The sequence below is a fragment of the Podarcis bocagei genome (genome assembly GCF_964188305.1).
Source record: "Podarcis bocagei genome assembly, chromosome: 14".
Lineage (NCBI taxonomy): Eukaryota > Metazoa > Chordata > Lepidosauria > Squamata > Lacertidae > Podarcis > Podarcis bocagei.
In genome coordinates, this window is record NC_138139.1 from 31,054,100 (window position 1) to 31,077,504 (window position 23,405).

At 51.4% G+C, this 23,405-nt stretch overlaps 1 protein-coding gene across 3 annotated transcripts; it reads left to right on the top strand.

Annotated features, from left to right (window-relative positions):
• The first annotated feature begins 4,283 nt into the window (after positions 1-4,283).
• ERN2 (endoplasmic reticulum to nucleus signaling 2) lies at positions 4,284-22,001 on the top strand. Of its 3 annotated transcripts, XM_081170114.1 has the most exons (22): positions 4,287-4,545; positions 6,589-6,706; positions 6,851-6,884; positions 7,893-7,965; positions 8,110-8,182; positions 9,336-9,458; positions 9,693-9,794; positions 11,256-11,517; positions 11,684-11,762; positions 11,862-12,012; positions 13,712-13,833; positions 14,043-14,216; positions 15,272-15,515; positions 15,688-15,781; positions 16,667-16,856; positions 18,454-18,553; positions 18,824-19,023; positions 19,245-19,392; positions 19,795-19,922; positions 20,054-20,177; positions 20,331-20,398; positions 20,611-22,001. In XM_081170114.1, exons 1-22 carry the CDS (start codon positions 4,462-4,464, stop codon positions 20,785-20,787), a joined length of 2,868 nt encoding a protein of 955 aa, XP_081026240.1. In that variant the 5' UTR covers positions 4,287-4,461; the 3' UTR covers positions 20,788-22,001. The 3 variants fall into 3 exon arrangements, with proteins under 3 accessions (XP_081026242.1, XP_081026240.1, XP_081026241.1); XM_081170116.1 differs by lacking the exon at positions 20,054-20,177 and having other exon boundaries at positions 4,284-4,545; positions 20,611-20,740; XM_081170115.1 differs by lacking the exon at positions 4,287-4,545 and having other exon boundaries at positions 6,584-6,706; positions 7,862-7,965.
• The last annotated feature ends 1,404 nt before the right edge of the window (positions 22,002-23,405 follow it).

The window sequence follows — 23,405 nt, forward strand, 5'->3', positions numbered from 1 at the left end:
ATGGAATAGGTAAATGATTTCTAGGTTCAAGCATCTGTTGTCTTTTTCTCTCTCTAGAAGCAAGCCACAAATTCTTAGTCTCCAGTCTTCCTCAAGGCTCAACCATTTTTCAAAAATTTATCTGTATCATGGGCTATTGCCTTCGGAGCCCAGGGGATTTACTCAGCCCAAGCCTAAAGATCCATCTGAACTTTTAACATCTGCATTGTGGCTTTGTTTGAGCCACGGCCTCATTGAACTTAGTCCCACAACCTGTGTTTAGTGCCAAGACAAAAGCCTTGGAAATTGAGAAGTAAAGAAAATATAAGCAATTACCTCTGAGTATAAGCAGAGTGCCTTTCTCTTAACCTGTCAGGCTCCTCCTCTTCTCTCTCCTTCCACCTCCCCCAACACACCTGGGACGCTGTATCCAACATCAGCTGTAACTCAGAGCAAACCCATTGAAATCAAATGACCACATGTCCATTACTTTCAACGGGCCTCCTCTGAGTACAGTTAACATTGGAGCCAACCCTTGGGGTTATCGGGCAAGATTGCCTAGTGAGAGGGCTAGAGCTTCAGCTTGGCTTGAGTTCTTATTCTGATCTTTAGGCATTTGGAATGCAGCTCCAGCCCCACTTGAGCCTTTATGAACGATTCCACCTTTGATCCTGGAGGCAGCTCTTGCTTCAGGTACTGACTACGAACAAGCAGCTTGTGTCTTTTTCAGTCCATGTGTGTATCTGTACCCCTCTGTGCCTCCTTCCTTGCAGGGGGTTGAACTAGGTGTCCCTTGGGGTGCATTCCATCTCTACAGTTCTATGATACTATGACTATTCAAGTGAACACATTTCGATAGCAGTGTGGCTGACCCTTGTAGGTGCTGGTAGTTGCAGTCCAAAACCGCTGGAAAGCGCCAGCTTGTGGAAGAGTACCTAATCTGACAACTCGTTGCACCCCATGTGCTTAGGAGAGGAGGACTTGAGTTTCCTCCAGCATGCCAATATTAATTGGGTTTCTGTACAAGAGAGGGGCAGCCACATTGATGCAGAAGGCTGAACTGGACGGCCTCAGTAGAACTGGCTTCCTAGTGCTGCTGGTGTTTTTGATTTTCCCCTTCATTGTCTGCCCTGTCCTGCTGCCTGAGATATCATTCTTTGCCTCTGCTTGCTTCCAAACTGCAGTCCCTTTCTGTGAGGGAGTGTCTTTCTGCAGCTTGAAAGCATCGCTGCTTAAAAGCCTCCCTGGTGCCATGTTTACATGCAGGTTATATTCAGATCATTTAATGAGCCTGTTGGAAAACATTTGCTTGTGTGTGTACCTTCTTAAAGTGTCTCTGAGTGGAAAATGAGGTGTCTCTTCTTAGTGGAAGGAAATATCGAAGGACTTGACTTTAGATTACAGGTGCTGCTTTGGGCTGACTATTAGGGAGGGCTTCAGCAGACCCTGGGGGGGGGGGTTAATGAAAAAACCACCTTGGGAGCATATCTCCTTTCACCACTCCCATGATCTCCATCCTTTTTGAGGCAGATTTTCAGTTCTTTCTTTTTTAAAAAAAACCTGCCAGGAGGAAGAAAAAAAACAGCCTCATGTTTCCAGCCTTGCTTTCCCCAACCAGGTATACTCCAGATGTTTTGGACTACAGCATTAATCAGCCCTAGCCTTCATGGGAGATGTAGTTTAAAACATCTGGAGGACCTCTGGTTGGGAAAGGCATTTGTCTCAGTCTCATGGAGCAGAAACATCCCATGTAATGCTGGTGATTAGGAAATTACTCTGCATTTGGTGCCTAGGAAATGGGGGTGGTGTTCCAGGGCTAATCTTGCTCTTGCTGAGTTGTTGATTTTCTTTCCATTTTCTTAACCAGGGCCAAAAATCTAGGTTCTGTTGTGCAATGCATTTCTCCCACCCAAGGTGCCATATTTGGAGAACTCTCCTCCTCCAGACTTGCAGCCATAGGGAACCTCAGTATGCCCTTCTCCCAGCACGGACACATGCTAGCTGTTTGGTCTTACAGGACAGGCTTTCACCACTTGCCCTCCTCCCTCCTAGTCTCCCAGTCTTTCCAACAGACAAGAATGACCTGCCCACATCATGCCCACCCATTGTGGGCAGCTTCACAAGCAAATGGAGCACCCAAGAAGGGCCCAAGCAGTGAAAGCAGCAGGCTGGGGTGTGGTTGGCATGCACATGTACACACAGACCTGTTTAACACTGGTATGGATGCATTTCAGGGGCTGGGATCTTGGTGTTCAGTATCAGGAAATCTTCCATCTTCCCCAGTATCCCTTCCTGTGTGAAGAGTTGCCCTGTGCTGGGGTGAATTTCTCTTGCGCCATCATGTGCCTGCCCTCTGAATCTTAGCCAGTTCCTTGCATGGGCAGAAGCTAGGCAGGCAGTGTGTCTATCCCAAATAGCCCAGCCTGATTCACCCTCATCCCAGGTCCTCTACAGAGCAGCAGTTTATCATTTCCAGGGCCGGTTATGGGAACAGGGAGGCATGAACGAGGCTGGGTGAACATTAAGTCTTAGACGTGCACTGCTGAAATATTTTTAAGTGTAACTTTGTCCGGCAATTATTCTCCTTGTTCTATTCTGTAAGATCAATCAGTCTTGTCAATTAAACTTTGATAATGAACACTTTTGGTTGTGTTGAGTGGTTTTTCACATGGTACCTGTTCCGCATAGTGCTATTGAATTTGGGGGGGGGGGTTGGAGGTGAGGAGGATGGCATCTCAAGGTAGCGTTGGGAAAGACTCGCTACCTGGAACCCCAGAGAGCTGCTTCCAGTCAGTGTTGACAATACTGAGCTAGATGGACCATTGGTCTGGCTCCATATAAGGCAGGCTTTGAGTGATGAAAGCCCACCCCCCCACCCCTTCAGCAGTGAGGATATTTGGTAGAGAAACACATCTTTGTTGGGGATCCTCACATATAATGCTTATTACAAGTATCTCTAAATTACTAAGTAGGTGAAATAATACTTAAGAACGTAAGAACCACCTGCTGGAACAGGCTAGTGGCCCATCTGGCTCAGAATCCTATTCCCACAGTGGCCAACCAGATGCCCCAATGGGAAGCCAGCTAGCAGGACCAGAGCACAAGAACACTCCTGTGATTTCCAGCAACTGGTATTCAGTTGACTGTAGATCCAAAGCAATAGCCACCATGGCTGGTAGCCATCGATAGCCCTCTCCTCCACAAATTTGTCCAATTTTATTTTAAAGACCTCCAAGTTGATGGACATCATTCGCTGCCTCCTGTGGGAGCAAGTTCCATAATTTTAACACTGCACTGTGTGAAGGAGTACAGTGGTACCTCGGGTTAAGAACTTAATTCGTTCTGGAGGTCTGTTCTTAACCTGAAACTGTTCTTAACCTGAAGCACCACTTTAGCTAATGGGGCCTCCTGCTGCCGCTGGGCCGCCAGAGCACGATTTCTGTTCTCATCCTGAAGCAAAGTTCTTAACCCGAGGTACTATTTCTGGGTTAGCGGAGTCTGTAACCCGAGGTACCACTATACTTGGCATCCCTGTTGAGTGGATAAAAAGCTACTCTGTTGGGCACAAAGGTTTAATATAACATCATGGAGCTGCAGGACTGGTCTTGGGCAGCTGTTCATGCAGCTCAGGAGTGAAGGCCAAAGAGAAGAGTTCCTGGTTGGCCTTGTAACGTCCTTCCAATGTGTTTCCTTCTCCGCCTGCGCAGTTTTTTGTCCAGCACTTCCTGCTAGTGAGATCTGTGGGCAGATTGTGGTTTCAAGGATGTATCTGAAAAGGTGTGTGAGAGAAGCACTGCCAGCTCATAACCCAGCTCTCCTTACTTTCACTGGGAGGGGGATCTGGAGTTCAAAATGCCAGCTGAGGAGGGGGTCTGGACTTGGGGAAAGGGCTGTTCTTTTTTCCAAACTCAAAAAAGGAAGGGCTCATTGCACATGCTCACTCTGTGCTTTGTATATGCTCCCTTGTTGCCTTTGCTTCCTTCTGCTCTCTTCATTAGTGCCAGCAGCCTTCCTTACCACCCTGCCCAGGATGTCCCACTTCCTGGTTCTGGCTGGGTCTGAGCAATGGAGAGCCCTAACCCTTAGAAATAGGAATCTCTCATACACACCTGCACGTGTGTTTGCAAAAGCAGCCATCCTCATAAAGAACTGAAATCCTCTGTGTGCCTCTGGGCGCGTGCAGAGTGCCTATTCTACTGGCGGTGGGCGGGGGGAGTGCTTGGGAAGGGGAAATCAGCGAGCCCCGTTCTCCTGGCTGTTGGTCCCGGCAGGGCAGGGCAGGGACCCGGATCTGGGGCGGAGGCGTGTGCCAGGTGGGGCAGCAGCGCCCGGGAAGGCGGTAGCGTGGCAGGTCCGGCTCCTCCCTGCGCTGAACCTGCCGGAATGGAGCCGGGGCGTCGGGCTTGCGGGGGTCTTGGCTGTGGTCGCGGCCCCTGGAACAAATGACGAGGAGGATGCCCGGAACCCGCGGCAAGAGCAGTCATGCGCCACTCTCCGGAGCAACAGTCCCGACGGGGCACCCGCGGACCGCGTCTGCTCCTCCTCCTCGGCGCCCTGCTAGCCCAGGTAAGGCTGAGTGGGGCGTGGGGTGTCGCCTCCTAAGATGTGATGCCCACCAGCCCCAGCCGAGCCCAGCTGCAGGAATGGAGCGGATCCTAAGCCCAGGGCTGGTGGGAGATGTCGGGATGCCCAAGGCTTTCCCCCCTGTAGGGCGTTGGGACAGACCCCCGCCGTGGGCTGACTCGACCCACTGGGAAGCCCGCGGAGCAATCAACCCCCGCCCCCCCAAAAAACCATTCAGCGCTCTCCTGAGTGCCGGAACCCTTGAAGACAACAGGGGACGGCTTTCTTTCCTACTCCCCTAAGTCTTCTTTTCCTGAAGCAGAGCATGATGCCGGCCCCGCCAAGGCGCTAGTCCTTCGCGAGGAAAAAAGAAAAGGGGGCGTGGAAATGGGGCGCTTTCAGACAGCAGGGTGGGGGGTTGAGGAGAAGGCTGGCTTTCTCCTCCTGGTCCCGAGGAGGAGGAGGAGGAAGACTCTCGCTCTCCCCTCCACCGCCGTGTTTGCTAAGCTGTTTGCCCAAAGGGTGCGCCGGCTGGAGTTGGCGGGCGGGCGCAGCAGGTGAGCTGGCACAAGTCCGGCTGTTGCCCTCCAGGAATGCGCCCGAATGTGGCCGGTCCGCTCCTGCAGGGGTTTCTCTGGCAGACCCGGAAGAGGGGCGGGGTCGTGGGGTTGGACAAATGTCACACAAACAAACCACTTCGAGCGTTATTGTTCCTTTCCCCGAGAAAGCGTGGGAACTCGTTTCTTCAGGTATCTTGGGAGTAAGCCTTCTGGATCAGCCCATGGCGCATCTAGTCCAGCCTCTTGTTCTCACAGGGGCCAACTAGATGCCCCAATGGGAAACCCCTAAGCAGGAGACCAGCACAAGGGCCCTCTCCCCTCCTGTGCTTTCCAGCAGCTGAAGCATTGCTGCCTCTGACCAAGGAGGCTGGGAATAGCCACTCTGGCTACTAGCCATTGATAGCCCTCCATGGATTTCTCCAATCCTCTTTAAAGCCATCTATGCCATCCTCTTTTAAAGCCCATCTGCCTCCTGCAGGAGCAGGTTCCAAGGCTTAACTGTGCTCCATGCTTCTCTGAGTGGCATAGGAGCTCTTCAGAAATATGGGGTGGATGTGCTCTTTAGGGCACACATCACTGGGTGCCATCCAGTGCTCCCCACAGGGTCCCCTTTCCTCCCCACTCCCCATTTTGGCTGGCAAAACTAGGTCCTCTCTTTTACTTCTGGTAGAAGGTTTAGGGTTATAAAGGCCAGGACTAGCCGCCTGAGAAACAGTTTCTACGCAAATGCAATTCTGGTTCTAAACGCAGCATAAGGGGTCTCTATAGTATAGTATATTTTAAAATGGAGTTTTAGAGTTTTTAGGGGGTTTTGAAAGTTTTATGTAGTTTTTATGTAGTTTTGTGTAGTTTTTATGTAGTTTTATGTACCGGTAGTTTTTCCATTTCATTGCTCTGCATGGGACAATGACAATAAAGATATCATATATTGTATACCTGGGAAGGCTCTGCTGCCAGGGTTGGAGGCTGCAGGCAGGACCACCATGAGACTCAAATCAAGCTTCGAGAAGACCATTGGTCCATCTAGTTCAGGACTGCCTACACTGACTGGCAGCAGCAGCAGGTCTTGGGGGAAGACTTTCCCCAGCCCTTCCTGCAGATGCCATGAGGGAACTGAACCTGGGAGATTCTGCATGCCAAGCACATGTTCTGCTCCTGAGCAGAGGCCCTTGGCTTGAGCTGCCTTAGACTGAGTCGTAGAATCACAGAAGAGCTGGAAGGGACCCAAAGGGTCATCTGGTCCAGCCTACCACCATGCACTGAGTCAGCCACCTAGTTGGCTCTGCAGTGCTGTCTGGTACCTGTTGAGATGGGGCTGCTGAGTTCTACTAGGGTAACCCTGATAGTAAGGAAGAGGTGGAAGCTGGCAGCACAGGACCAGCCTCTGGAGCGACTGTGCACAAGAAGGCAGGGAAAGGACCTTGCTGTGGCTCTGTGTTCCAAACTCACCCCAATTCATCTCTTCCGGGCCTGCCCCCCCCCCCAGTGTCTTGCTGGCAGCACATCCACTGTTGCGGAAACGCTGCTCTTCGTGTCAACCCTTGACGGGAACCTCCACGCAGTGAGCAGAAAGACAGGAGATGTCAAGTGGACCCTGAAGGATGGTGAGTAGCAACAGAAACCCATGGATGCTGGGTTGGGGTTTTGCACTGGCAAGGTGCCTTTCACCTTGCTGGGCTGGGCATAATAACAACAACAACAATAATAATAATAATCTGAGTAAGCACCCCTCCACTTTCTCCTTCCAGATCCACCTCTGCAGGTGCCGGATTACGTGGCAGAGTGAGTGTAGCCTCCTGCAGGAAAAAGTCTGGGGTGCTTTCCCCTTGGTAGGAACAGCTGTCTTCCCAGTCCACAGCCCAACTCCCAAGGGCTTCAGCAAGCCAGCCAGATGGGTTCCCAGTTTTGTCTGGAGGTGACAGCCAAAAGCATCCTCTTTCCATGCCCTAAGAGTAACCTGGATGTAGTTAGTTTGTACATCCCACCTGCCTGGCCTGTTTCCAAGATGCAGTCCCAGATGTTGTAGGACAAGAATAAGGAACCCTTTTCAGCCCAAAAGCCATTTTCCCTTCGAGGCAACCCTCTGGCAGATGCTCTTCTGTAGTGGGCGGAGCCATAGGCAAGAGTGGGCGTGGCAAGAAATGCAGATTTCATATCTGGGCACTAGGTTAGTTGCTACACACTCACACCATTCTATCTTCCCTCCAGGCAAGGGAAAGGCATTATCAGGGTTCAGGTCTGGTAAGGAAGAGTGGGAAGCAGGGCTGGTGGGGGTGTGGCCTTGGGATAGGAGGTGTGGCCTGGGGAGAGTGGGATGGAGAGGCTTGGGAGGCCACACTTGGCCCCTGGGCAAGAGGTTCCCCACCCCTGGTGTCAGAGGCAGAAGAAAGAGACAGAGAGGTGGGGTAAAAGGTTTGGAAATGGTACTTAAACCATCAGGGAATATAAGAGGGCAGTTACAGCTCCAGGGGTCCAGACAACGGCTGTGAGAATCAGCTCTGTGAAATCTGCACAAATGCTGGGATTTTTAAAATGAATGAATGAATGGAACAGCATGAGCTTTTCCTGATGCCAAATTCTGCTCTGGGTGCCAAGTTCAGACTGGGATGCATTGCCTGCTGGCTGGTGGTATGTGAATCGGTGGAGGGGTGTGTGTGGATCCCCTGAGTTGTAATTCTGAGCGTAGCAAAGTAGCCACTTGCCCAAAGGGGCAGGGAGCACTTTTGCCCAGAGGAAGAGGAGCAGCAGCAACTGAGCAGCTGTTGTCTTTCGCCTGTGTTCCTGGCTCAGGCCAGCATTTCTTCCAGACCCAAATGATGGCAGCTTGTATGTCCTGGGAGGCAAGAACAAGGAAGGCCTTATGGTGAGTGGCCTGGGAGCAGCGGAGGGAGGCTGGGTGGCTCTAGGGGAGGCAGGCTGGCTCTCTAGCGCAGGAGGGCCCCCTCAAAGTAAGGGGAGGTGGCCCTGGGCTGCCTTTTTACTCTTAGCCCATCTGTCTCTGCTACAGAAGCTGCCTTTCACCATCCCTGAGCTGGTCCAGTCTTCTCCTTGCCGAAGTTCCGATGGGATTCTCTACACAGGTATAAGCTGGTGGGATGTGTGGGGCAGCTGTGAGTCAGGGAATGATGATGATGATAACTACTAAAAATTCTGTACCACTTAATATATAAAATATATCTCTAAGTGGTGCACAGAGAACTAAAGCAACAGCAGTCAACTTCCACAACAATTAGGATCCTAGTTAGTTTCTGGATGGCCAAGCAAGTATCGGTATGTGAAGCAGAGGGTATTGTGGAGCCTGTTTGCATTCTGAATCAGAGTGCCTCTGAGTACGTGTGAAGTTCCTTTCCCTCACCAATGAAGCACTGTAGGAAGTCATCAGAACAATCATCCTAGAGGTTTTATTTACAATGAAGTGGTGTACACAGTTTTATCAAATAAATTCCAGGGGGGGGGGATTACCTGGAGGGGGTGGAGCTGAGAGACAAGGGGGTGGCAGACAGATGCACTTTTCACACTTTGAAAAGCTGGCATCACTGGATCAAACTCATCAGGTTTTCTTGAATTATGATTAAACAAATCTGTTTTAACTGGATTTTGAATCAATGTGCCATTAATGGTTCCTGTTTTGAATTTTATTGTGTTGTTATCTTCCTTGGTGGGTCATGCAAACCACTATTCTGAATAATCTTTTTATACTGCAGCGTAGGAGGCATTTGGGATGAGTTTAGGGAACCAAGGGGGCAGTAGCCCAGAAAAATTCAGGAACCACTGAAATAAACAAATAGATTTCTTAAGTGAGAAGGAGATTTGATCCCCAGCACTTTTCAGTTTAGAAATAAGGCATGAGCTTGTGTGGGCCACTGTGCACATTCAGATATAATGAGGCCGATTATGCCGAAAGTGCCACTCACCCATTTATGGGATGGCTGGTCCCTGCTCCTGCCAACCTAGCAGTTCGAAACCATGTTGAAGTGCAAGTAGATAAATAGGTACTGCTCCGGCGGGAAGGTAAACGGCATTTCCGTGCGCTGCTCTGGTTCGCCAGAAGCGGCTTAGTCATGCTGGCCACATGACCTGGAAGCTGTATGCTGGCTCCCTTGGCCAGTAAAGCGAGATGAGCGCCACAACCCCAGAGTCGTCCGCGACTGGACCTAATGGTCAGGGGTCCCTTTACCTTTACCTGCAATGGGTACCAAGCAAAAATCCCTCTCCCCACTGCAATTTCCCCAGGGAAAAAAGAGGACACGTGGTTTGTTGTGGATCCAGCATCTGGGAAGAAGCAGACCACACTGTCTACTGAGGCTTGGGATGGTCTGTGCCCCCAAACTCCACTGCTCTACATTGGACGCACTCGTAAGTCTGGGTTCCCTTTTTGGCTTGTAAACGTAATAGTTTATTGCAGGAGGGAGCAGGAACTCCCTTCTTGGCTCCTGAGCAGAATCCCACAGGAAGCAGATACCCACACCATTTGCCCAACGCTGGTGCGGTCAAGAACCTGCGGGCCTTGAGTGTGCCTTGCTCCTGGAAGTGGGTGGTGGGTGGGATGTGACAGGCTCTGTGACCACACCAGTTTTTTTCCACCTGCAGAGTACATCATCACCATGTATGACACCAAGTCCCGCCACCTGCGCTGGAACGCCACCTACCTTGAATACTCTGTCCCGTTTCAGGACCAGAACAATGACTACGGTGGGTAACTGGAGAGGCAAAAGGGAAGGGCCCTGGCTGGGCAGGTGATGTGGGTCTATCCATGGGCGTAGCCAGGATTGTTAGGGAGTAGCAAAAGTTGCTGAGCTTCTTTTAGAATATTACCCCTTCCCCCCAAGTTTTTGAGCTTTTTTGGGGAAGCCATGAGTAAATACAGTCACACCTTGGGTTACAGACGCTTCAGGTTGCGTTTTTTTGGGTTGCGGACCACCGAAACCCGGAAGTTCCGGAACGGGTTACTTCAAGGTTTCAGCAGTCACGCATGCGCAGAAGTGCTAAATCGCATTTTGCGCATGCGCAGAAATGTCGAATCGCAACCCGTGCATGCGCAGATGTGCCGCTGCAGGTTGCGGACACTGCGGGTTGCAAACGTGTATGGATTACGTTCGCAACCCAAGCGTCCACTATATACCCCAAAAAGAGGACATTGCAGGCGGCAGGCTTTCATTGGAGGCAGGGAGGCTTCTGCTGGGGGAGGCAGAACCTCAGCTAATTGACTGCTTTCTATGCTTTTCAAGATTTTTTGTGGATCTAGGGGGTGCAGCTCCCCCCACCCATAGCTCCCCCCATGGTCCACCCCACCCTCAACTTTCTTTCGCAGCTGGGTTTACAAAGAGAAGGTTGGCATTGCTTCAAGTGCCCCACAAGTGACCCTCCTCAACCCCCTCTTTTTATCCTGCACCCCTGAGCATTTCCACCACCACAGCACCAATGGGACACAGCTCACATGCCCTCCACCATCCTAAGAAAACCCATTAATCCCGTTTTTATTTGATTTTATTGTTTGGTAGATTTACAAAAAGAGAAAGACACACGAATACATAAATTTTAAAAAAGGGGTGAGATTAGACGTGGATGCACAAAGCATTTAAAAAAACAAACAAAAACAAGACTCCTTGCACTCTGCTCCCCCTTTCTTCCCACCCAGGGTGGCCCTGCCCTCTGCCTGCCCCTCTGAGCTGGGACATCATGCTGGGCTGGGCCTCAGTGACAGCAACCTCTCCTCCTCCTTGCCTGATCTCCAGCAGCCGCTACAAGCTGCCCAAGGGAAGAGGCTGGCAGCAGCAGCCATGGAGAGGCAGTGGGATGCTTCATCACAGCTGCTACTGCCATCACTCAGGGCAAGCTCTGGCTCATCCTCTTCCCGGAGCTCAGTGGCAGCGTTGCTGGGAGGAGGGAAATAGGGATATTATTGGATCAAATCAGAAGCTGGGATTGCTTTCATAATTCCAGGACTGTCCCTGGACAGTCAGGACACTTGGAGGGTATGCAACATAGAGCCTTGTGGCACATTAAAGACAACCTTTTCTTCTTGCATCATAAATGTGCACGGACTGCAGACCATTTTACCAGATGCACCAGGAACTACCCTTCTGGAAAGCGAGATAACATTGTTCAGGGAAGCCACTTACTGGTTTTCCTTAACCTTCACCCTCTGCCCAGAAATGGCCCACTTTGCCTCCAGTGGAGACGGCCTGCTGGTGACGGTTGGCAAGGAGAGTGGGCAGGTGCTGTGGATGCAGGACTACGGCTCCCCTGTGGTTGGCGTGTACACCTGGCGCCAGGACAGCTTGCGGCGGATGCCCTACCTCAACGTTGCCGTGGAGAGTCTGCGCTACCTCGTCCTGCGCTCCCAAGACACTCATTTCTTCATCCACTGGAACTACCAGTCCACCAAGGACTTCACCGCCAAGACTCGGCTGCTGTGGGTATTTGGGGGGTGGGGTGTTCTGTGGCAGTGAGTTCCGCAGGCTTAATCCACAGCAAGCGGGAGACTGCTCAGGTTGTGCTGGCAAGTTCTCTGCTAGAATGTTGAGCTTCTACAGTGTGACTGATGTGCACCCTCTCCACCCCACTTCCCAATTTTCTAGGCCAACGCTGTATGTGGGCAAGTACGCAGCAGGTTTCTACGCCTTGACGTCCTTGGTGCACGAGGGCACAGCTCTTGTTGTGAGTGCCTCTTCACCCCTTGGGTGGCCCTGGGCAGGTGGAGGAGGAGCAGGGTGCTCACAGAACCTTTTTTTGTGTGTGTCCCCCCGCCTGCTACAGCCTCAGGGGCTGACACTGGCCCGCAGCAGTGGCCCCACCACGGAAGACGTGACGATCCAGAAGTCCGGCGAGTGCGAGATCACGCCCAGCACGAGCGTCAAGTACCCGCAGGGCAGCATCACCATCCCCCACAGCCAGTGGCTTCTAATCGGTGGGTCCCCTTCCACCCTAAACAGGCAGGCAGGCAGGCACGCGTGCGTGCGCACGCGCACACACACACACACTATGAAGCTTTGCCCCCCTTTTTAAAATTTTGCTCTGCATACAAAAGAAATGGGGAAGGGATGATACCTCCCAATTTGGGAACCACTGCTATGGCTCCAGGATGCCCCCTCAAGCAGCAGCAACGTGACTCCATTGGGCAAGCATTGCAGATTGGATTGCTGATCAGAAGGTTGGCGGTTCAAATCCGCACAACGGGGTGAGCTCCTGTTGTTCTGTCCCAGCTCCTGCCAACCTAGCAGTTCAAAAGCACGCCAGTGCAAGTAGATAAATAGGTACCACTGTGGCGGGAAGGTAAACGGTTTTTCCGTGTGCTCTGGTTTCCGTCACGGTGTCCCGTTGTGCCAGAAGTGGTTTAGTCATGCTGGCCATGTGACCCGGAAAGCTGTCTGCAGACAAACGCCGGCTCCCTCGGCCTGAAAGTGAGATGAGCGCCTTTGTCAAGAATGTATAACTTGCTGTTGAGATGGAACACTCAGGATGAAATGGTGAAATCAGCTATGATTAAATGGGCACAAGATGTTGGACATAACATAATGATGGCTGACTGGGAACAATTATGGACCACAGGTATGAAATTTACGGCATGTAATGCTCTAAGAGAAAATTTAATGAAAATGATTTATAGGTGGTACATGACACCAGTTAAGCTTGAAAAAATCTACCATTTGCCCAATAGTAAATGTTGGAAATGTAAGGAGACTGAAGGTTCATTCTTTCACCTTTGGTGGACATGCCCAAGGATTAAGACATTCTGGGAGATGATTTATAATGAAATGAAAAAGGTATTTAAATATTTTTTTCTGAAGAAACCAGAGGCCTTTCTCCTGGGCATGGTCGGCCAATTGGTGTTAAAGAAGGATAGAACTTTTTTTATCTATGCAACAACAGCAGCAAGAATACTCATCGCGAAGTATTGGAAGACACAAGATTTACCCACCAGGGAAGAATGGCAGATGAAGTTGATGGACTACATGGAATTGGCGGAAATGACTGGCAGAATCCGAGACCAGGGAGAGGAGTCGGTGGAAGAAGATTGGAAAAAGTTTAAAGACTATTTACAGAAATACTGTAAAATTAATGAATGTTAGAAAAATGTTGGAATGAAGTTATATGGCTTTAGTAGAAATGTTATAAGGAATTAAGTATAAATAGATTAATAGAGCATTAAAGGGAAAAATAAGGTTAGAATGTGTTAAGACAATTATAGGATAGAAAACAGAGGAAGATGGAAAGGAATTGCTGAAACAATTAATAGAAGTGGAATACAAAAAAGGAGGTGTGAGGAGGTCATGGAAATTAGTGAAAGAAAGATAAGATATTGAAATTGGACTGTATTTTAAATGGTTTTTGTTTTGCTTTGTTAGTTGTACGTTAGTGTTTTGCAGTGGTTTTTTTTGTATTGTATTGTATTGTTGTATGTTTTTTCTTTTTTGGTTTTTTGTAGTGTTGTGTTCAATTTGTTGTAAAACTAATAAATATTATTATAAAATTAAAAAAAAGAAAGTGAGATGAGCGCCGTAACCCCATAGTCGCCTTTGACTGGACTTAATGATCCAGGGGTCCCTTACATTTTTATCTTTACCTGCAGAACCACAAATAAAGCAGAATGTTTTATTTCCCTGCAGGGCACCACGAATTGCCACCCGTGGTCCACACCACCATGCTGAGGGCTTTCCCCCAGACTCTGCGGAGGAGCCCAGAGGTCATCCTGTCCCACAGCTCCTCTCCCAGGACCCTCTTTGACGATGTGAGCGGAGCAAGGGTGGGGTGTGTGTGTGCGCGCTAAAGCTGCTTCTGTGATAGAGAATGGAGTGTGTGTGCTTGGACAGGGTGCGGGTCTGGATAGCGAAAGGGGATGCTCCAGAAGGCAGGCTTGCCAAGGGTGTCTGTGTGCCTAATATGTAGGTACAGGGGTATGTTTTGCTTATCATTATTTATGGCTTTTGCCTGTTTCAGTTCCTGGCCTCACATAGCCAGAGGGCACATGATGAGGATAGCTGGCACAGCGCAGACCCCCGCTTGGAGATGGAGCAAACAGAGATTTACCCTGGGTTCAGCCGCTTGGAGCTGGCAACGGCTGGTGTGGCTGCTGTGTTCCTGGGCGGGGGGCTCTTCTTCCTCCTTCTTTGGGTGAGTGGGCTTTGGTCTTTTTCCCCTTGGGGGGGGCGCTTTGGGAAGTACTGTTCACCCCCCCCACACACACACAGCAGTGAGTCCTGGCTCTCTACTCCTGCCTAGGCCACCCACTTTTCTGCCCTGAGATCAGCCCTCAACTTCAAAGAAGAACGTGCTTCTTTGTTAAACTATGGAACTCACTCCTGCAGGAAGTGGCGATGGCCACAGACTTGGGTGGCTTTAAAGGAGGATGTGAGAAATCCATAGTCCTGAGGGCTATCTCTCGGTGGCTACCAGGCATGAGGGCTATGCTGTACCTCCATGGTCAGAAGCACCAATGGCTCTGGATACCAGTTGCAGGAGGGGGAGAGAGTGCTCTTTTGCTTGAATCCTGTTTGTGGGTTTCCTGCAGGCATCTTGGTGGCCCCTGTGAGAACAGGACACTGGTCTAGATGGGCCACTGGCCTGATCCAACAGAGCTCTTATTATGTTCTTATATTAACCTGCCCCCTGCGCCATGGTGGGAAGGGAACCTGCTGTCTGCACAGCAATGAGGACTAGTAACTTTGGAATGCTAAATCCTGCCTCGGAGGTCAAATCCCAATACCTGTGTACTCTGTGGCAGGGTCCAGGCAGCCCAGGATCCAGGTAGCCCTCCCACTCCCATCCTGGGGAAGGGGCTAAAGACATGGGTGATGTGTTTCATTCCTGAAGGAGTGTCTCCACCCCCATCGTTCTGCCCAGACGCTGAGGGCCAGCGCCGAGGGCCTTCTGGTGGTACCCTCACTGCGAGAAGCAAAGCTACAGGGAACCAGGCAGAGGGCCTTTTCAGTAGTGGCACCCACCCTGTGGAACGCCCTCCCACCAGATGTCAAAAAGATAAACAACTGCCTGACATTTAGAAGACATCTGAAGGCAGCCCTGTTCAGGGAAATTTTTAATGTGTGACATTTTGATGTATTTTTAATCTTTGTTGGAAGCTACCCAGAGTGGCTGGGGAAACCCAGCCAGGTGGGCAGGGTACAAATAATAATTATTATTAATAATAATAATTCTTATCTCCCACCCAGCAAATGCAACAGCAACAGAACCAAGAGCAGCAGCGTCAGCAGCTGGAGGAGAAGTTGCAGCTCCTGCAACAGGAGCAAGGCATGGGGCGGCCCCCTGCCAGTCACAGCTCTGGGGAGCATCCCCCCACAGCCTCCAGGGATTCACCAGGAATAACTCCAGACCAGAGTTTGGGCCCTTCTTCTTCTTCTGAATGGATGGATGGGGAGATGAGCCAGAGTCTTCTTGTCAGAAGCAGCAGCCCAGGTTGGTGTGGTCAAAGTCCTGGTGCAGCCAAGGTTTTCATTTTGCTTTTTTGGGGGGGGGGGTACTGAGCTCCCTCAGCCAGGTGGGATTCAGGCAACACCTGGCATTCTGAGCCTGGAGTGGCCTCCACCTGCCCTTCTGAGCATCAGCCGCTCTCCCTCTCTCCTCGCAGCGGGTGCTGACCTAGAAACCATCCAGGTGGGGAAGATCTCCTTCAATCCCAAAGATGTCCTGGGCCGTGGGGCAGGGGGCACCTTTGTCTTCAGGTAAGAGGTGCCTGGGTGAACCCGGAACAGAAGGATCTGCCTTCTTCTGGAAGGTCTGCAACTCAGTGGCAGAGAAGACATGCAGAAGGATCTTCGTTTATTCCCCAACAGCTCCAGGTAGGGCTGGGAGACAATCCTTTCTGAAACACTAGAGAGCTGCTGCCAGTCAGTGTTAACAATACTGGGCTAGAGCAATGGTCTGACTCTTTATAAGCTTCCTATGTCCTGAGCCAGAGTGTTGGTCCATCTAGCTCAGCATTGTCTACACGGACTGGCAGCTGCTCTCCAGGATTTCAGACAGGATTGTCTCCCAGCCCTACCTGGGGATTGAACCTGGGGATTTTCTGAATGCAATGCAGGTGCTGGCTGTTTCGCTACCATTTCCTTTTGCTCTGTGACTGATCTCCAAGCAGAGAGGGAGCAAGAGCTCAGCAGGGCATCTCTGAAGGTGTTGCCTTCTGGGAGAGTTGGGAGATTTATTGAGAGAGAGCTTTGGCAGCAGTGGCGTAGCGTGGGGGGTGCAGGGGGGCCGGCCGCACCAGGCACAACATCTGGGGGGGGGGCGCTCGCACTCGCAGCTCTCTGCCCCCTGCTAAAATCCATGGGTTAGAGGGCGCAAATTACTTGCCTTGCCCCGGGTGCTGACAATCCACGCTACGCCACTGTTTGGCAGGAGAGAAGGGGAGTGGTCCAACCTGCAAGCGCAGACCAATGTCCAAGAAGGCTTCCTCCCAAGACACCTGGAGCCCAGGGAGATATCCAGAGAGGGAGCTGTCCTTGCACCTGGGAGTTTCCAGCCCTGGGGTCTAGGTGCAACTGACTGGGCGCAGCTGAGCCAACCTGGCTAGCCGAGCCATGGACCGCTTCTTTCCTCTCCCTCGCAAGGGGTCACTTTGATGGGCGCCAAGTGGCAGTGAAGCGCCTGCTTCCCGAGTGCATCCACCTGGCGGATCGGGAGGTGCAGCTGCTGCGCGAGTCAGACGAACACCCCAACGTGGTGCGCTACTTCTGCACAGAGATGGACAGGCAGTTCCACTACATCGCCATTGAGCTGTGCTCTGCCACGCTGCAGGAGGTGAGCTGTGGGGAGGAAGAGGGGTGTGGGGAGGAGAGGGCTATTGATGACTCCTAGCCTGGATAGCTACGCTCTGCCTCCACAGTCGGAGGCAGCCGTGCTTCTCAATACCAGTTCTGGGCACATGCAGGGGGTCCCTGGCTATCCTTTGCATCTGGGCATCTTTGCCACACATGGCCTGGATGATGATGGTGATGGTGATAACAACAACAACAATTTATTACTTATGCTCCGCCCACCCATCTGGCCAGGCCTCCCCAGCCACTCTGGGTGGCTCCCAACAGAACATTAAAAACACAATAAAACATCAAACATTAAAAACTTTCCTAAACAGGGCTGCCTTCAGATGCAGTGGCGTAGCGTGGGGGGTGCAGGGGGGGCCGGCCGCACCAGGCGCAACATCTGGGGGTTAGGGTTAGGGGGCGCAAATCCCCGGGTTAGGGGGCGCAAATCCCCGGGTTAGGGGGCGCAAATTACTTGCCTTGCCCCGGGTGCTGACAACCCACGCTACGCCACTGTTCAGATGTCTTCTAAAAGTCAGATAGTTGTTTATTTGCTTGACATCTGATGGGAGGACGTTCCACAGGGCAGGCGCCACTACCGAGAAGGCCCTTTGCCTGGTTCTCTGTAACCTCACTTTTCACAGTGAGGCAACCGCCAGAAGGCCCTTGGCATTGGACCTCAGTGTCTGGGCTGAACAATGGGGGTGGAGATGCTCCTTCAGGTATACTGGGCCAAGGCTGTTTAGGGCTTTAATGATCTCTTCGGAAACGTATTGCGAGCCAATGTAGGTCTTTAAGGACTGGTGTTATATGGTCTTGGCGGCTGCTCCCAGTCACAAGTCTAGCTGGATTCTGGATTAGTTGTAGTTTCTGGGTCACCTTCAAAGGTAGCCCCACTACAGACACAGCAGGATGCTGGAAACTTCATCTCCATCCATCCTCTGGAGTAATGAGAACTGAGGTGCTCTCACTGCCCAAGGCCAGTTGGATGGGCTCCTTCTGTTCTCTTTTTGTGATGGTATCTTGGGGGACTTAACCACACACACACACACACAGGTGTCATCTTGCACTGGTTGGATAGCTCAGTTGGTAAAACATGAGATTCTTTATCTCAGGGCTGTGGGTTCGAGCTCCATGTTGGGCAAAAAGATTCCTTTTTGCTAACAATACAAAGGAAAACCCTGCTTGCTGGCCATATTAGAAACAGTATACTTTTTGACTTGTAGCCCTACCAACAAAAATATTTGGGATGGGGCAGGGGAGCAGAGGTTAAAAGTGGTGTCCCTTTTAAAAGCCCAAGTCTGTATACTGAAAAGCAAACTTTGAGGAAACTGTGAGTACATGGCTTGCTTTGCTTTTTCAAGTTCTCTGGTTGCAATTTGAGTCCCTTCAAAATGTTATTTGTTTGGTTTGTAAGGAATGGGTTCATCTCTGTGCTGTGAGTTGGGCAATGCCTTTAAGGTTATCGTTCTGAGACTAAGTTTAATCACATATTTATGATTCGCACAGGGCCCACTGGGCAGGTGGTGGCAGAACTTCCCTCCTTGGCTCCCCAGCGAAGTCATTCTTCCCTCCTCTTTCTGTCCCCCTTTTAGTATGTGGAGAGCCCCACTTTCAACCAGCAAAGTCTGGATCCTGTCTCGCTGCTGCATCAAACCATGTCTGGGTTGGCTCATTTGCACTCCCTCAGCATAGGTAAGGGCAAGCTCCCTACCTGCACACCTGAAGACAGGTGGTGGTGTTCCTAGGTGACCCATCAAAGGGCACAGGAACCTAGAAAGTTGCCTGGTCAACCTAACTCAGTATTGTCTACGCTGACTGGCAGCAGCAGTAGCTCCCCAAGATTTCCGGCAGGAGTCTCTCCCAAACCTACTTAGAGATGCTGTTGGGGATTGAACCTGGGGCTGTACCCAGAGGGCCAGCTGCCTCCTCACTCCATCCGATGAACACTCTGTGTCTTCTCAGTCCACCGCGACCTGAAGCCCTGCAACATCCTGATCTCGGCCCCAAACAGCCACGGGAAGATCCGCGCCATCATCTCCGACTTTGGCCTGTGCAAGAAGCTGCAGAGGGGGCGGCGCAGTTTCAGCCTCCGCTCTGGCATTCCGGGCACCGAGGGGTGGATTGCGCCCGAGGTGCTGAGGGAGGACCCAAAGGAGAACCCCGTGAGTAGCATCCACCTGCCCAGGCTCCTGTGTTTACGATGCAGGCAGGGCGAAGCGGCTCGTGCGGAGCGTGAGGTTCTCTGCTGCGGAGGTTGGGGGTTCCACAGGCCTGCTGGAGACCTGACCTGGCCTGGGATGGGTGGTGGTGGGGAAGCAAAGGGTCTGGCTTTGGGAGCAAAGAAAGAGGCAGTTTCCCCCAGGACTCCTTTTGTCTCTGGCAGACGAGTGCAGTGGACATTTTCTCGGCCGGCTGCATATTTTATTATGTCGTGTCCAGTGGGCAGCATCCCTTTGGAGACGGCTTTCACCGCCAGGCGAACATCCTCACCGGGGCCTACCAGCTGGCACATCTCCAACAGGAGACACATGGTGAGGAGCATCACCCACTATCATATCTGGGGGGCAGGCAGGCAGGGGGGCAGTTCTGCTAACAGAGAGAAGCATCCCTGACTCCTCCTCCTTTGTGCATGGAGAGAGTTTGACCTACCCTCTGCCCTGCAGGCTTCATTTGCAGCCAAGCTCACCTGGAGGACAGGTGAGAATGGATCTAGCTATCAGGGTGAAGCTACAGACTGTGATGTCCCTGAACCAAACCTTGCCTCTGCTCTGCAGACTCAGCAGCTGGCTTTAAGCAAGTCGCTCTCAATCTCAGCCCCACCCATCTGCAAAGCGTTGATAATGTCCGGGATACCTTGCATGGGTATTGTAAGCTTAACCAGGAATGTATGGGAAGGTCCCAGCTCACTTTCTGCCTGCCCCCTTCCACCCCAGACAACGTCATCGGCCGAGAATTGATAGAAGCCATGATCAGCAGTGACCCCCATTTGCGTCCGTCGGCCATGCAGGTCCTCCTGCACCCCTTCTTCTGGAGCCACGAGAAGCAGCTGCAGTTCTTTCAGGTAAGTTCCCTAGAAGGTGAGCTGGGGGGTGCAAGCCAGGCAGAAATCCAACAGGTGCAGCACTCTCCTGGTGCTGGCTTCACCGTGCTTGCAAAGCTCGGGGGGCTTTTAGCAAACTCCTCTGCGTCTAGGATGTCAGCGACCGCATTGAAAAGGAGCCAGCGGATGGGCCCATTGTCCGTGCACTGGAGGCCAGAGGGCAAGTGGTGGTGAGAGACAACTGGCGGACGCATATCTCCATCCCCCTGCAGACAGGTACAGGCTCTGCCTCTAGGGTTCCTCTCCCCCTCCCCACCAGTTCTGACCCACAGGGGGCAGGAGAGAGTCTCCACCCACCACGCAGAACAGTCAAATTATCCTGGAAAAGCAGCTGCAAAGGTGCTCACCTGTGCCATTTCCCTCCCGCAGACCTCAGGAAGTTCCGTACGTACAAAGGCAACTCGGTGCGTGATCTCCTGAGGGCCATGAGGAATAAGGTACCTTGTGTTTCCCCCATTACTCAGGTGTGTCCCTGCCCTAGAGCGGTGATTGCTGGTGGGGCAGAAAGCAAGGAGGCCAACAGGAGGTGGAACCAGAAGCTGTGCAAAGGATATGCCTGTGCAAACATGCAGCCAGCCTACAGCCTCCTTTCCACGGTGGTTCTGTGTGATGTGCCATGGGTGGCCCTTGACTTCCTTTCTCCCTACAGAAACACCATTACCACGAACTGCCCAGGAGCGTCCAGGAAACCCTGGGGGCCGTCCCACGCGGATTTGTCCAGTACTTCACGTCCCGCTTCCCCTGCCTCTTGCTGCACACATACCAGGCCATGCGCATTTGTGCCACGGAGAGGCCGTTGCAAGCGTATTACCCCCCTCCGTCATGATGGGACCACGCAGGGACATGCAGGCGGCAAATGGCAGGAAACTGATCTCCTTGGAGGATGGAAGAACTGGCTGTGGGGCCCAGGCTGCCCTGTTACGGAGGGGTGATTTCCTCCATTGGTGAGCGGCGGCATCAGCGTACACCAGCACGCTCTCTGGACCATTTGCAGGAGGACCCAGTTCAGCAAAGCCGCTCCAGGATTCTGCCATCATTGTGTTTTCAGCAAAGCAAATTTCCCGTAGAGCAGAAAGCACCTTTCGGTAGAAGAACAGTATACAGAGGTGTTCCTTCTCAATCAGACCACTGGGCCGTTTAGCTCATTATCATCTAGTGACAGGTAGTCACTCTTTGGGGTTTCTTAGCCGTACCTGCAGATGTCACTGATAAAGCATTTTTCAGGGCTTCATGCAAGAGAGGACTGCTTTATCTTCAAGCAGAGACAGCATAGGTATCAAGGGGAAGTCACTGTCTCTGCAGTCTGAAGCTACCTCTAAGCTGCCACTGAAGCGAGGGGACTTTCTGGAGCAGGTTTCATGCCAGGTTTATTGGGGAGGGGTGCCCACCCTCTCCTACAAAGGCCCATTGGTAGGAGAGGGTGGGCATCTCCCCATCTGTCATGGATGCTTTAGCTGAGATTCCTGCATTGCAGGGGGTTGGACTAGATGACCCTGGGGTCCCTTTCCAACTCTAAGATTCTATTTCTCCCGGGTAAAATGCAAAAGGGCATTGCTGGCAGATAGGGTCATGTATCACCCTGGAAAAGCAGGGGAGGTACCTGAGAGGTAATGGCTGAGATTAAGCCCTGCAATAGTATTTCCTGGGTAGAAGGTGAGAAAAAAATTGTTCCTAGTAGCTGTATTTCAACTGGGGTGGGCCGGGGGGGGGGGTTGGATCTTGGAACAGGTTCTCTGTGTCCTCCAGTTCTCCCTGTAGGAGATCCTTCAGTTCATGGGGGTCCATTACCTGACAAAGGCTGGTGGTGTCAACATGGCTCTGTCAATCTGGCTACTTCTCTCTGACTTCTCACATCAACCACTTGTTAAATTGCTGAGCATACCTGTTCTTGCAACTTGGGTGGCGTTTTATCCTAGCAAGTGACAATTGCTGCAATTTGTAGGTATGCTGGTAGGATGTCTTGCTGGCTCATAATTTGCCTCTGAGTGTTTTTTGTAATGCAATGTTTTTAAATAAAAGATTTTTTTGTAAAAGAAACAACAGTATATATTTAAATGTAAAAGCAAAGGAGGCTAGAGTGTTGTGTGTCCCCGAGACAGCGGCTTTCTCAGACATTTTGCTTACAGAATCACCTCAATGGCTCGATGTCCAGCGTTTTGGGTTACTGCTATTAATTCGCCATAAGATACCAGGGTGGCTTAGAGCAAAGTAAACAATCAGTGCTAAAATCATTTTTTAAATTTGCAATGGAAATGACAGGGCACGTCCTATAAACTTGCATCTCTGTCACTCAGGCGAAGCTGGTGGTGCTTCAGATGCTATTGGATTCCAATCCTGATTATCCCTGACCTTTGGATGAGTCAAGACAGATAAAGTACTTTTTCATACAGTATCTAGTTAAACCAGAGGCTTTCAACCTTTTGGGCCCACGGCTCCCTTGACCAACTACATTCTTTCTACGGCACCCCTGTGGGGCTCAGGAGTCCAGTCATGTCACCCCTTGCCTGCAGTCAGCAGCCTCTCACCCTTTTTTTGAACACCCTCCCTTATGCAGTGATCCCCTCGCCTCCTCTCTTCTCCTTGGGAGTCCTCAGGGCAGCCCCAGCTGCTGCCCCCGGTCTACGAGGTGCCTCTTCACACTGCCCAGCAGGGGCCTGGGAAGCACCCCTGGCCAGCCCCAGCGGCATCATTCACCTGGGGAGCTTGTAGCCATGCGAGCCTTTGGGAGGCAGAAACACAAAAGGGCATGGGGGGGGGAGAGGGACAGAGGCCAGTGTTGCCCACAGCACCCCTGAGCATCATTCAGATGTCAAGGAAATAAACAACTATCTGACTTTTAGAAGACATCTGAAGGCAGTCCTGTTTATGGAAGGTTTTAAGGATTGATGTTTTTATTATTATTTTTGATATGTTGTAAGCTGCCCAGAGTGGCTGGGGAAACCCAGCTAGATGGGCAGGGTATAAATCTTCTTCTTATTCTTCTTGGCACCCCAGGATACCACAGCACACTGGTTGAAAACCACTGAGTGAAAACTATGGAACTCACTGCCACAAGAGGCAGTGATGGCCACCAATTTGGGTGGCTTTAAAGGAGGATTGGACTAATTCATGGAGGATGAGGCTATCAATGGCTGCTAGCCATAATGGCTATGCTCTGCCTTCACACTCAGAGACAGCAGTGCTTCTGAATACCAGTTGCTGGAAACCCCTGGAAGGGAGAAGGCTCTTGATCAGGAATCCTGTTTCTAGGTTTCCTATTGGAGCATTCCCCCAGGATGCTGGAGGTCTTTGGCCTGATCCAGCAAGCTATTCTTATGTTTTTATTGGCTGCTGTGGCTGATGGGAGTCTGACAACAGATCTGAGGGGGGCCTGCCCCTGACCTAAGCAACTGTAACCAAAACAATGGCTTATTATTCTCTTTGTGATCACACCTAACTCCATTC

Coding starts and splice junctions, on each gene's coding strand:
- ERN2 (XM_081170114.1), top strand. CDS start 4,462: ATGCGCCACTCTCCGGAGCAACAGTCCCGACGGGGCACCCGCGGACCG. Junction 6,885..7,892: donor GTGCCGGATTACGTGGCAGA/GTGAGTGTAGCC, acceptor TTCCTGGCTCAG/GCCAGCATTTCTTCCAGACC. Junction 7,966..8,109: donor AGAACAAGGAAGGCCTTATG/GTGAGTGGCCTG, acceptor TCTCTGCTACAG/AAGCTGCCTTTCACCATCCC.